This window comes from Emydura macquarii, unplaced genomic scaffold (assembly GCF_026122565.2).
Source record: "Emydura macquarii macquarii isolate MOO-44397 ecotype Brisbane River unplaced genomic scaffold, CSIRO-AGI_Emac_v2 contig_1827, whole genome shotgun sequence".
Lineage (NCBI taxonomy): Eukaryota > Metazoa > Chordata > Testudines > Chelidae > Emydura > Emydura macquarii.
This window is the reverse complement of record NW_027131964.1, coordinates 112,156-126,573: the sequence shown is the minus strand read 5'-3', so window position 1 is coordinate 126,573 and position 14,418 is coordinate 112,156. Positions and strand designations below refer to the sequence as shown.

Here is a 14,418-nt window from a genome sequence, read left to right as displayed (position 1 = left end):
TAACCTACAAACTAGTAATAGTAATTAACCCCCTCCACAATCTCAAGAGACGCTTTCTAAGAATTTTAGATCTTTACTGAGAATAACATCAATATCAAGTCTCCCACATCAAATGATCTGTCACAGGTATTTCTGCTGTAGCTGTCTTCCTGGCTCTTTAAAAGATGTTGCTTCACCAAATCCATGATGGATTTTAAATCCTCTCTAAATCTGGTTACATACTGAGTTATGGGTTCCCCCTCTGGTTCAGGACCCTCCTCCCAGGAGTCCTTAATGAGATCTAGGTGGCTTCTGACCTTTCTTCTACAAAGGAGGTCAAAGGGGGTGAACCTTGTGGACTCTTGGGGCAATAAGACATCCCAATCTTCCATTTTTCTATCCAAATATATATTTATAGCATGGACTTAGGAGTCCCATTGAACCTTTCCACTAGACTGTTTGTCTCTGGATGGTAATGGGCAGACTTTAACTGTTTTACCCCACACTTCTTCCATAGTTCACTAAACATCCAGGACATAAAATTTGATCCTCCATCTGATAGGACTTAAAACCCCATTCTGCTGAGGCTCACCACTCACCCCCAAGTGGTCACCAAATGAGCAGTCATGCATGAAATTTAATAGTTCTGCACAATACTTTTTGGGCACCACAAACTGCCTGAAGGGCTCTCCAGAAAGCTTGTTCTTACCCACCTGGGATTCTCTGTATGTTCTGTATACCTGCATAAAAGAACTAGCTGCTGCTTTCCCTATTAGGGACATTACCGTGGACAGCCTCTCTTGTGCTTGTAAAGAGTCAGCATCTTGCACTATAGCAAAAATTGCTGGGTTTTTGTTCATACCCAAAGCTGTCTCAGATGAAGCTGATTTCTCAACTCCCTGGTCCAAAGACAAACTGCTATTGTCTTCTGACAAAAGGAAGAATGGAGAACAGTAGGATACTGAACCTGGACTTCACAAAAACAGCCTTTGACTCCCTCAAGGAACTGATTGGCAGGATCCCCTGGGAGGCTAATATGAGAGGGAAAGGAGCTGGCTGTATTTTAAAGAAACCTTCTTGAGGGCGCAGGAACAAACTATCCTGGTGTGCAGAAAGAATAGCAAATATGGCAGGTGACCAGCTTGGCTTAACAAAGAAGTCTGTGGTGAGCTTAAACACAAAAAGGAAGCTTACAAGAAGTGGAAGCTTGGTCAGATGACTAGGGAGGAGTATAAAAATACTGCTCGAGTATTGAGGAATGAAATCAAGAAGGCCAAAGAACAATTGGAGTTTCAACTAGCGAGGGATGTGAAGGGTAACAAGAAAGGTTTCTACAGGTATGTTTGCAACAAGAAGGTGGTTAGGGAAAGTGTGGGCCCCTTACAAAATGCAGGAGGAACCTAGTGACAGATGATGTGGCAAAAAACTGAAGTATTCAGTGCTTTTTTTGCCTCTGTGTCCCAGACAAGGTCAGCTCCCAGACTGCTGCAGTGGGCAGCACAGAATGGGGAGGAAGTGAGCAGCCCTCAGTGCTGAAATAACAGGTTTGGGATTATTTAGAAAGGCTGGACATGCACAAGTCCAGGAGGCTGGAGGCAATGTATCTGAAGGTGTTGAGGGAGATGGCTGATGTGATTGCAGAGCCATTGGCCATAATCTTTGAAAAGTTGTGGCGACTGGTCCCGGGTGATTGGAAAAAGGCAAATATAGTGCCTATCTACAAAAAAAGGAAGGAGGAGGAGCCGGGGAACTAAAGACCAGCCAGCCTCACCTCAGTCCCCAGAAAAATCATAGAGCAGGTCCTCCAGGAATCCATTTTGAGGCATGTGGAAGAGAGGAAAGTGATCAGGAACAGTTAGCATGAATTCACCAAGGGCAAGTCATGTCTGACCATAGAATCATAGAAGATTAGAGTTGGAAGGAACCTCAGGAGGTCATCTAGTCCAACCCACTGCTCAAAGCAGGACTAACCTCAGCTATATCATCCCAGCCAGGGCTTTGTCAAGCCTCAGCTTAAAAACCTCTAAAGACGGAGATTCCACCACCTCCCTAGGTAACCCATTCCAGTGCTTCACCACCCTCCTAGTGAAAAACTTTTTCCTAATGTCCAACCTAGACCTCCCGCCCTGCAACTTGAGACCGTTGCTCCTTGTTCTGTCATCTGCCGCCACCGAGAAAAGCCTAGCCCCATCCTCCCTGGAACCCCCTTTCAGGTAGTTAAAGGCCGCTATCAAATCCCCCCTCATTCTTCTCTTCTGCAGACTAAACAAGCCCAGTTCCCTCAGCCTCTCCTCATAAGTCCTGTGCTCCAGCCCCCTAATCATTTTTGTTGCCCTCCGCTGGACTCTCTCCAACTTGTCTACCTCCTTTTTGTAGTGGGGGCCCAAAACTGGACACAATATTCTAAATGCGGCCTCACCAATGCCGAATAGAGGGGAATAATCACTTCCCGTGACCTGCTGGCAATGCCCCTCCTAAAGGCCAATATGCTATTAGCCTTCTTGACAACCAGCGCACACTGCTGACTCATATCCAGCTTTTTATCCACTGTTACCCCCAGGTCCTTTTCTGCAGAGCTGCTGCCTAGCTCGTCAGTCCCCAGTCTGTAGCTGTGCATGGGATTCTTCCTTCCTAAGTGGAGGACTCTGCACTTTTCTTTGTTGAACCTCATTAGATTTCTTTTGGCCCAATCCTCCAGTTTGTTTAGGTCACTCTGTATCCTATCCCTACCTTCCAGGGTATCTACCACTCCCCCCAGCTTAGTGTCAGCCACAAACTTGCTGAGGGTGCAATCTACCCCATCCTCCAATCATTAAGAAAGATGTTGAACAAAACCGGCCCCAGGACCGACCCCTGGGGAACTCCGCTTGTGACCGGTTGCCAGCTAGACATGGAGCCATTGATCACTACTCGATGAGCCCTATGATCTAGCCAGTTCTCTATCCATTTTATAGTCCATTCATCCAATCCATACTTCTTTAACTTGCTGATAAGAATACTGTGAGAGACAGTATCAAAAGCTTTGCTAAAGTCCTGATTGCCTTCTATGATGAGATGACTGGCTCTGTGGATGTGGGGAAAGCGGTGGACATGATATACGTTGACTTCGGCAAGGCTTTTGATATGGTCTCTCACAGTATTCTTATCAACAACAAGTGATCAACAACTTGATGTCTGTCTAGCCACCAGTAACAAGCGGAGTGCCCCAGGGGTCGGTGCTGGGGCTGGATTTGTTCAACATCTTCATTAATGATCTGGAGGATGGGGTGGATTGCACCTTCAGCAAGTTTACAGATGACGCTAAACTGGCAGGAGTGGTAAAACGCTGGAGGGCAGGGAAAGGCTACAGAGTGACTTAGACAAATTAGAAGATTGGGCCAAAAGAAATTTGATGAGGTTCAACAAGGACAAGTGCAGAGTCCTGCCCTTAGGACAGAAGAATCGCATGCTCTGCTACAGACTAGGGACTGACTAGCTAGGCAGCAGTTTACAGACAAGGACCTGGGGGTTACAGTGGACAAGAAGCTGCATATGAGTCAACAGTGTGCCCTTACTGCCACTTTCTCATGGCGGGCTATAATATTAACAGCTTTATACAAAGCTATGGCATCATTACCAATGAATACCTAGGGTTACCTATGAAGGTAGTAGAATCTCCATCCTTAGAGGTTTTAATGCCTGGCTTGAGAAAGCCCTGGCTGGGATGATTGTTAGGGTTGATCCCACTTTGAGTAGGAGTTTGGACCACATGACCTTCTGAGGTCCCTTCCAACCCTAATCTTCTATGATATTTCATTTAACAATAAGTAAATGTGGAGGCTCCAGAATGGAACTGGAGAAGACAGGCCACTGGCTTCACAGATGTGGGAGATCACCCTTCAGCCACCTCCCTTGGACATAGACTTAGAGGTGAGGCTGCACCCCATCCTGACACAGCACAGGGGCTGGGCCTGTCCTTCCATGCCAAGTGCACCAAACTAGCAAGTGAGAGGGACAATGGCATGCACACATGCCCAGCTCTGGCCCCTGATCCAGGTGTGGGGTAGGCAAGGGCAGTCTGGCAGTATCTAAGGATAGAAAGGGCTTAGTAGGGTGAGAAGGTTCTGGGTGGGGCAATCTTGGTGCGGGTGGCTAGTGGGGGCGTCTGGGGGGATCAAGATGCATGGGGGTTCCAGCTGCAGGGAGAAGGGGCTCTTCAGGGGGATTTAGGTGAAGGTGGTTGGGGCTCAGCAAGGGGGGGTCTGGGTGTGGGGGGCTCAGCAAGGGGGAGGTGCTGAGGCAATGGGATTTGGTGGGGTGGGAGTCTGGGTGCAGAGGGCTCATCAAGATGGTCTGGGTGTGGGGGGGTGGAGCTTGTTGGGGTATGGGTTTGAGTGTGAGGGGATCAGTGGGGGATGGTCTCAGTGCAGGGGTCCAGATGCAGGAAGGAGGGGCTTAGGGGGTGTGGATGCAGGCAGTTTGGCTTGGTGGGGGGTGGGGTCCAGCTGCATGGAGGTTGGGTGGATGGGGGAGCAGTTCCTCACATAGTGACCCATCCCCCTGCAGCTAAGGAGCAATTAGGGCAAGGGGGGGGGGAGGTGCAGAGCTTCCTGTGGTAGAGGGAGGTTTCTGGGGCCCAGGTCTGGCTCCTCCTTGAAGGGGAAGAGGAAGCCCATCCTCCTCAGTCCAACTGGAACTAGCAGCTGAGCCTGGTGCAGGGTTAGAGCCACCAGCCCCGGTGTCCCCATGGTGATTAACCTCTCCGCTCGCTGCTCCAGGAGCCCGAAACCGCTCTTGCAGCTTCCCTTTGATTCCCCATCAGAAAGTCATTTTTCTGGGTGAAAGCAAAGAAATCTGTGGGGGACACAAATTCTGCATGCCAGGAGCCATGTACACTTGAAAGCGCCTCTCTCTCACCAACAGAAGTTGATCTAATAACAGATATTACCTCACCCACCTTTTCTCTCTAATATCCTGCGATTGACACAACAACATATAAGAATAGAGATATATACGTACTCTCTCACCACATTGCAGTTTGGAAACCCCGTTGCTGTAAATCCGTTCAGTGCATTACTGAAAATCAGAGTCCTGTGTAGCAGGAGATGGATGCTTAAGTACCTTACATCTTGGATTACAACAGATCTCACTGTGGATTGTCCAACCCCAGATTAATTGTCCATTGACTGATAGCACTGCAGCATTGCAAGTGTCCAGAGCAGGGCTGGCCACCTGCGGCTCGGAGCCCATGGGGCTCTTTGCTGATACAACTGCAGCTGGCGGCAGACTGAGAAGTGAAATTGACAAGCTGCCCCCGAAATTGACAAATCAGAGCTAATTTTTCTGCAGAGGGTAAGAGACCAAAAGTGAAATTGACAAGCTGGGTAAGATAAATGTGGCTCTTCGCTGCTCTTCGTCTCTGAATGGTTGGCCACCCCTGGTCTAGAGTATGATCACCAGAATTCTTCACTATCAATGCAACTTTCATTGTGGTGTCCCTGTGCTCAAACTTTGGCGTGAGCTCTGCACACACATTCTGGAATGTGGCCTTTAGCATGTTCTGCAGCCACTGCTCGTCCACCCAAAACTGCATTATGATACTATCCCACCAATCAGTGCTTGTTTCTTGGGCCTAGAAGTGGCAATTTGCCATGTGGAGCTGCTCTGTGAATGTCAGCACCACCCTGGTGGGGTTTTTTTCCACTGTGTCCATCAGCATCCAGTTATTGTGCTTGAACACCTCTGCATCTTCCTCATCACACTCCTGGTTATAATTAGGGTTACCATACCTCAGGTTCCCCAAAAAAGGACACAGCCAAGGAGGAGGGGCACAGTTGGGGGATGCTGGAGGAGTGTGTAGGTACTGGGAGAGGTATTTGGGGGGTACAGGAAGGATGTGTATGTATTGGAAGGGGTTATTTGGGGGTAACAGAGAAGTGTGAGTAGTGAGGGGATATTTGGGTGGTGTTGGAGGGGTGTGTGTGTGTGTGTGTATACTGGGAGGGAGTACCTGGGGGATGCTGGAGGAGGTGTGACTTGCCCATGCTCATGCTTAAGGTAGCCCACCTGAAAATATCAAGGTGCTGAAAAAAGGAGAGCAGATTCTCCCTAACTGGTAGCTAACACTGCAGTTAGATTCCCCAAGAATCAAGAAGCTAAAACAAAAAAATTACGCAGCCCCCTTATTGCATTTCAGTTTCTGACTACCAATCAGTCATTGGATCCAGTAAAGAGATAAGTTAATAAAACTTTATTCCTTTTACCAAAAATGTTCTCCTGATCCCCAAACAGTCAGCCATATACTAAATCAACATGTTTGGATCTTATCCAAAATATCGCACTGCCACCCAATCTTTTAACTAAAACTAAAGGTTTATTATAAAAGGAAAAACAAATGAGAAATGTTAAATGGTCAGAGCAATCAGATACACATAAATTACTTTAAAGTTGATATATAGCAGGTTCTAAGTAGAACTGTGGAGTTTGCAGGCTTGTACAATCCCTCTGGTGTACATCCAGTACCTGGATGGATCTCAGTCCTTTCTTTCACAGCTTCGGTTGCAGATGAGTTGATCCAGAGGTAGGAAGCAGGAATGAAGACCATATTGGGCTAGTGCAGCTCTCTTTTATGTCCCTTTGTCCTGTGGCTTGCCCCAAACACAGCCACGCAGCCCATGCCATGGAAAAGCCTTAGACTCCCCTGTCCCTGGGCATGTTCTTATATGCCGATGATTCATAAGGTGTAGCCCTGGGTTCTCTCACTACCTCTGAGTTCCCTCGATGGGCCATTAAATAGGCTTAGTGCTGCTGCCATCCTGTCTGGAGTGCGTCACACAGAAACACAGCACAAGTGTTTGGATACAGATATATTATACATATTTAGAACTCAATACAACACTGATACATACAATCTTAGTGAACTATAACCTTTCCATTGGTACCTGACACGTACAAATTATTGTAATTTTGCAATATTGATATCTAATATTATGACTGGTCATTCATATTCCACCCGGCGTCACGGGGGTGCCTGGGAGATGCTGAAGGGGATACCTGCAGCCTCACTCTTAAGGTGGAGGGCAGTGTCACTCCCTGTCATGGTGGCAGGTGCAAGCCCAGGACCCAGCACCAACCATCAATCAATGACTCTCTGCAGGCCCCTTTCCCCAGGGCTACGCTACTAAGGACCCTCAGGCTCATCCCCTAAGCACAGCATCTATCAACCGTGGTTGATCCCTTAATAATAATTAATGACGCTCAAATATGTATTTAAGATAGGGAAGGGTTGTTGGCTGGTATCCCATAAAGCACTGTGAAAACACTCCACAAGGCACTGAAGGGACAGCAGCATAGGCACCCGGGGATGCTTACCTGTGGTGCGCCGTGGCTATGTTGACACAGTCACTCATGTTGAGTACACGCAGCACCATTGCCAGCACCCAAGTATGCACGCCCCAGTCCATGTAGAAACGTTGGTGGCTGTACACCAACGGAATTTTGTCAACCAAACTTGGCAGTGCACACAGGGCCTAAGTGACTTTTCTAAGGAGACCTCTGGAGAAGACCAGATCCAGAACTTGGATTACTGTCTGTCTGTCTGTCTGTCTCCCCGTCCTAAGCACAGACCAGCCTTCATACCTTTCCTAATTAACCACTGTGCCCTACAGCGAAACAGAACGTGCCAATCGAATCTCTGGCACAACCTCCTGGATTAAACGCAGCCGCTCTCAGCTCACAGGGACGGGAGAGCTCGCGGGGAAGGAATCCTGAGTTACTAAGAGACAAATATCGCGTGGAAGGGAAGCGGTTCAATCACAGCCCGCAGAAACAGCAGCAGCCCCCAGGCCGCTAACTCGCTCCCCTTGGTACCGCACGCCCCCTGCTCACTCAGCGCACTGCTACCCTCGCTCTTCCCCTCCTCTCTCACTAGTCCGCTCCTGCTCCTGCTCCCGCCACTGCCCCGCCTGCGATGCGCGCTCCGAGTCCGGATCGCGCGGGAAGGGGGCGCTGCGCCTCACTGAAACCCGATCAGGTAAGGGCGGCAGCCGCGCTCAGTCCCATCCGCATCCGAAGCCGAACGTGGTGATGCTGCCTGGGTGACTCCGGGTCTGGGCAGGAAGCGAGCACGGGCTGCAGGGAGGGAGCCAATAGGAGGACTCGTCGTTGACTCGTTTTCCTGTTGCGAACGAAAGAGTCGCCGAGCGTGTGTAGCTGCTGTTGGCGCACGTGTGCATGTAGCACACGCGGCCCCGGGCCAGGCATCAGTGCCGCTGCTGCTGCTGGGAAAGGTGAGTCGGTCCCAGCAAGGACGGGGCGCGGCTCTGCCGGGCTCCAGAATCATGACGAGCTCTGGGCCCTTTGGTGCCGTGCTGGCCGTGTTGCAAGGCTGCTATGCCGAGGTGCTGGGGCTTGAACAGTTTGTGCAGAGGCTCCGGGAGGCGGCTGCGTGCGGGCCCGGCGAAGCTGAGTTGCTGCTGCAGAGGGCAGACGCTGAGGTGTATCGGACGTTCGTGTCGCAGTGCGTGGTGTGTGTCCCCCGGGGAGCCAGAGCCATCCCTCGGCCCGTCTCCTTCCAACAGGTACTGCGGCCGGGCGGGCACGCGCTGGAGGGAGGCTGGGGCCCCGCTCTGTGGGGGTGGGCAACTATAGCGTGCCCTGCAAGCTTGCTGCTGGGCCAAACAGACCGTCCAGCTTCTGGCTTCTTGCCGTCTCGACTGCAAGCTTTGGAATGAATCAGCTTTTGAACAGTAGCAGAGGCTGCGCTCACGCTCTGGTCAGTTCTTCTCGCTGCGTGTACTCTAGCAAACGCCAGAGGCGCCCCGTCTGGAAGGAAGAGCCTCCCCTCTCTGCTTGCCTTGCCTGGCTTTCTTCTCGTCACGCTGCACTGAAGGGGGGTGTTGGTGCTGCTGGTGCGGCAGTCAGCGTTGCTGTGGGCCTTGCACTGCAAGAATCTGAAGAAGCCTTTGCCCCAAATAAGGGGTTGCTGCAAATGCTAACTTCTCGTTTCCCACCCCAGCTCATTATCGCTCACTGCAGAAAAACCAAAGGGAAATCAAATTATGAGAGCTCTTTGTTGTTTTCAATTGGCTCGTGGATCTGCTGTCGACCCTGCCCCTGGGCCCTCCACATGTAATGGTGGGAAAAGGCAGGCCATCCAGTGCCGCTGCTGTTTCCTCCTCTGTTCTTCTTTTCTTCTCTCCTGTCTCCTACTCTTGATTTATATGTGAGTTAGATCATGTAATCTTTTTTAAAGACAGCAGCCACTTTGATGATTACCTAATTCCAAGTATAAAGTTAATCTCTATGTCCTGAGGGTAGGGGCTGTGTCTGAGGTTCTTCTGTCAGGAGAAAGCAGTGTGGTATTTCTTTTCCCTGATAGTGATGGATGAGAGCAAGTTTCTTGGTCCCTAGGATGGATCTAGATCAGAGTCAAAGTTAAAATAAAGATTACATTTGTAGGTCTTTGTGCTTTCCTGGTACGCTAACATCTAAAAATTAAAAATAAATAGTGGATTGTGTAATCAGATCTGAATAATATTTGCACATTTTAGGAAAATATAAAGGGAAACAATTCTGTTATATTTTTGTTGTTTATTTAACAAAAACAAAACACTGAATTTCTCTCTCAGCTACTGTATAAAATTATTGTAAAATTATTGAAATGGGACTCTGGCAATACACTTATTGACCAGTTTGCAAAATCATGAGCTGACATTTTACCGTTGTTAATTTTACAGTAGCTCCTGAAGACTGGGGGCCCTGTTGTGTTAGGTGCTGTGCAGACAAGTAGTAAGAGAGTTTCTGATTTGAAGGTTTCACAGTCTAAATAGGCAGGATAGACAATAAGTGGGGGAGAGAGAGAATTTTGCCAGTTTTACATAAAGGGAATTGAGAGGGAGAGGTTAAATGGCTTGCCTAAATTCAGAGTTGTAGTTTTCAATATGTCAAGGCCTGAAGTAAGAGTTTTCAAACATGACGCAATGTGACACAATCCTTAATCTAGTTTTGAAAAGTCTTAATCTAAAACTGGAGTCTGGGATTTTGCATGTACTTGCATTCACCTTTTAATAAAAGGGTGTATCTCTTGTTTATAAGAGATTCTGACATGTAAAATTAACTGTTCTTTTCTCTCTCTTCAGTTATCTAGTGAGAATGAAGTAGTCGTAAGAGTCATTCAAAGACTTTGTGAAAAAAAGAAGAAGAATGTCCTTGCATTTGGGTATGCATTATTGGATGAAAACAGTTCCTGTTTGCAGGTTATGGCTACTTCAAATATATGCAGCTATCTACCTAATACTGCAACAGAAACTCTTCGCATCAGTGACCTATGGGAAACGTTACTGAGCAGGATAGGGGATGATGTTATGATGTATTTACTAGAACACTGTGCTGTCTTTATGCTAGTGCCACCTAGTTGCTGTTATCAAATCTGTGGGCAGCCTGTATATGAGCTTACTTCAAGTAATGCAGCACCTTCCCCAGTGTTTGTTAAACAAAGGTATTCAAAAAGTAGACATAATATTTTGTTTGACTACATGCAAAACAAATTTCAGTTTCATAAGAAAACCCTATCAAAGACAAACAGGTGGAAATGGAAACGAAGGCCAGAAATTAATATCTTTAGCACAAAAAGTCAAAGGAATAATAAAACACAAGGCTCTGTGTCTAATTATGAACATTCTGCCACAGCTAAGGGAGCTGTTGGGCAAAATTCTAAAACAAACAAACAGGTCATAATGGTCACTGGACACCTTGAAAATCAGAAAGGACCTAACCTATCTCCAGTTGCTACAGCTGCACCTTCCAAAAGGAAGCTTGATAGGGATCATTTTGAAATTACAGCTAAAAGGATGAAGATAAACCTAAGGGAAGAAGAACTAGATAAGGATGCTTGGAGCCTTGGTACTAATATAGATAAAAATAAGTCTTCTCTAGACATTGTTTATGATACAGAATCTCTGGGATGTATAGAATCATTTTCTGTAAATAACTTTACTCAAGAAAATGAGGGTGGAGTAGAGACTCCTGATGGACCTTCTTTAACGCAGGAAGCTCAAGATAGCACAGAAAAGTCTGTGGCAGATGATGAGAATTCATTAAGGCTGTGTGTTCAGTGTAATAAACTTTATAAATCTAGCATTGAGACTAAAATAAATTTCAGTGGAGAGGGAGATATCTGTAAATTTCAGGTGGGTTCTGTACAAATGAAAAAACCAGAAGATATATTTTTAAAATACAGAAGGCTTACGTGCCCCCCAACTGATATAGTAAAGAAGCTATCCAATAAAATCTCATATTCTAGAGTGTACATTGGGAGGAAATGTCTCTTGTATTCTTCCAGGAGCTTCCAAGAACGTTTTCCTAAATCATTTTTATTGAATCGCTTAAAGGGCTGCCAAGCAGGGGGACAACGGCTTGTAGAAATGATATTCTTAAATAGCAAAATTTTGGAGCAAAAATGCAATCAAAACCCACCAAGTTACAACTGGAGAAAGAAGAAATTGCCCAAACGCTACTGGCAGATGAGAGATGTATTTAAAACATTGTTAACTAATCATGCAAAGTGTCCCTATTTGATACTTTTAAAAAAGAATTGTCCAGTTTGGATTTCTGAGATAAATTCAAGCAAAACTGACACAATATGTCATTCAGGTACAAGTGACAGAGCACAGATTGATAAGGAAGCAGAAGGTCAAGTTAGGAAAGAGCCTCATGTATGTTTGCCAAGCAATAGCAGAGAAGGTGGTTGCACTGATGTTCCAAATGGTTCGTGTTTGCTTCCAAAAAGAACTTCAATGGATTTAAGTATCTTAAGCAGCCCTGAGAAATTTGTTTTGAGGCAAACAAAAGATGAAAGGCAAAATGCTAAAGACTTCTGTGATCCTGGCTTGAAGGAGCTTCTCAGACAGCACAACAGCCACTGGCAGGTGTATCTTTTTGTGCGGGAATGTTTAGAACTGGTGGTACCAGCAGAGCTGTGGGGTTCTAGCCATAACAAATGCCGCTTTTTTAAAAATGTGAAAAAGTTCATCTCCTTGGGAAAATTTGCCAGGTTTTCTTTGCAGGAATTGATGTGGAAGATGAGAGTGAATGACTGTACATGGCTTCGTGTTCTCAAAGGTACTAATTGTAATATTAAAATAAGGCAGTATACAGTGGAGGCAGCTGATCAATGTTCAGATTTAACCCAAGTGAGGACTTGATCTGAATGTTGAGAGTTGAAAGGCTAGTGTGGTTGATTATTACACCAAATAGCCACTAGACTAGTGAGCCCCAGATAGTGATTGCTGTAGTTAATAGCTAGACCAGTGGTTCTCAACATGTGGCCTGCAGGTTGCTTGTGGCCCAGTCAGCACATAGCTGTGGCCAATGTGTCATCCTCAGGGCCATACAGGTAGTATATAGTGTGGATGCAACCCACATAACACAGAGAGAGAAAATTAGGTTGGGAACCACTGAGTTAATAGTTTCCTTATAACACCCTGTTTCTGTTGATCAGTGTGGATACCAGTGGGACATGGTACACCTGATTTGCAGAGCAATAAGGTTTAATGTGCAAGGTTTTTTATAGATATACTAATTTTAGGCTTTGTATTTAACTAACTACAGTATATTATACTTACTAAACCAGGAGCTCTAAGCAGTCACTCAGAAAGCTGTATACAGGAACGGCTTTTTTAATTGGCCCCGCCAGGGAGTAAGTGTCTTTCTGGTTTGACTGGCAGCACCTCCTGCAGAACACGGCGTTGATGGAGTGTGCCCCTATGTTTGAGTAATGACTTTTTATGCTTTTTTATATTTAATTTTTATTTAATTATTTATTTATCAGCTATTATATATTTTATTATTTATATTGGGTTCTTATTTTTAATTACATTTTATTTTTATTAAAATAATTGGGATTGTTAAACAACATTTGGTAATAGGAGGAGCGATTTAAAAAAAAAAAAAAAAAAAGCCCCTTGGCAGTGAAAAAATGTATCCCAAGACATTCAAGGATAACTTGTTATTCCCATTACCATTATCTATATGCAGCTACAAGTATACATGTTATGTATTTCATCTTATTATGTGATGTGATATGCAGAGACTGAGACATCTGCAAAGTTACTCGGGATTCTTATCTGTCTCTGCCAACCAGAAGATGTCAGGCTGCTGAGGCCAGAATGGTCAGGCAAGCAACTTAAACTATGCTAGGCCCCAAAACTGTGGTCAATCAACTCAAATTGCACTGGGCTTCCAATGGTTTCTATGTGCTTGAAACTTTCACTATTTAAACTCACATTTTTTGTGTGCGCCTGAAGGTGAGTTCTTACATTTTTTCACCATGTTTTGATTTATTAGAATCTGAAATAATGTTTATTTGATGGCATGACTCTTACATTGAATACTCTGCTCAATTTCGGTCATCTTAACTCAAAACAAAATATGTAGAAGGTGTCCACAGAGGGGGGAAAAAATCACTGTTTAGGGAGGGGACATGATAGTTATATAAAGTAACATATGGTATAGAGAAGGGCAGCTGGGAACACTTATTCATACATTGAGAGAACATCCAATTAAACTGAAAGGCTACACATTTAAAACTGGCAAAAGAAAATACCCTTCTACAAAATTCAGAATTAACTTGTGGAATTTGCTGTCAAAAGATATAAATGACTTCAAGAGTTCAGCAGGATTTTTAAAAAGTATTGGGCTTATTGATAATATTAGAACTATCAGAAAAACTTCAGAGAGAGAGACCCTTATCCTGCAGGATATAGGCCTTATACTAAGCAGTTCTGGAGGTGGATGTTGGTTTGGGGGAAAATTCCTTTGTGGGGATGGATGTTATTCCATGACCATTTCTTGCTCCTTTCTCTGAAGCATCAGGTACCAGCCAACATTAGAGACAGGATATCAAACTAGATGGTCCAGTCTTGTATGGCAACACACAATTTAGAAACATATATGACCCAAAGTGGTACAGGCCTTTGTTGCTGACTGGTCGTGCTTTTTTCCCCAGAGCAGATAATTAGTAACTGGATGAACTTTTACATTTCAAAGATGGTATACAGATCCTCATTAAGGAATGCACCCTCTGTTAAACCAGGGAAAAAATTGTTTGATATAAAATTTATTATCAACTGAAAAATCACTTAATATGTCTATACTAAGGGACTACGCCAGCGTATACTTCCTAGTATAGACATTGTCGAACTAGAACCTAAAGGCTAACGTTATTAAGCATGGGAAATTCCTTTGCTTTTCCTCTTTCTTTAAAAAGGAAATTTAAATAGAAGAGCTGTATTAACATGGCTCTGAAGTTTACATGTTTGAAAAAAGAAAGGAGCAAGTTAAGGGTCCTACAGAAATGTTAATGTAGCCCCAACACAAATAATAGGTATATGTAAAACTCAAACAGGCACATTATTAGGGAGGCATGCTAGTTCCTTTGTAGGTTAGAGCTCCAGCTACATG

The 14,418-nt window shown here is 45.3% G+C and overlaps 1 protein-coding gene and 1 long non-coding RNA gene across 5 annotated transcripts in view; one reads left to right on the top strand and one right to left on the bottom strand.

Annotated features, from left to right (window-relative positions):
• Nucleotides 1-6,309: 6,309 nt before the first annotated feature.
• On the bottom strand, nucleotides 6,310-8,014 carry LOC137159253 (uncharacterized). Its single transcript, XR_010921603.1, has 2 exons — nucleotides 7,330-8,014; nucleotides 6,310-6,777 (listed from the first exon to the last, which is right to left on the bottom strand). It is a non-coding gene; the product is annotated as an uncharacterized lncRNA (long non-coding RNA).
• A 129-nt stretch (nucleotides 8,015-8,143) lies between these two features.
• Nucleotides 8,144-14,418, top strand: part of TERT (telomerase reverse transcriptase) — a 103,343-nt gene continuing 97,068 nt past the window's right edge. Inside the window, exons 1-2 of one of the 4 annotated variants that reach the window (XM_067557408.1) lie at nucleotides 8,144-8,537; nucleotides 10,098-12,078. In XM_067557408.1, the coding sequence (XP_067413509.1) occupies nucleotides 8,298-8,537; nucleotides 10,098-12,078 (2,221 nt within the window). In that variant the 5' untranslated portion in view covers nucleotides 8,144-8,297. Of the gene's footprint in view, nucleotides 8,538-10,097; nucleotides 12,079-14,418 lie in introns of those variants that run through there. The other 3 variants (XM_067557411.1, XM_067557410.1, XM_067557409.1) reach the window with 3 other exon arrangements.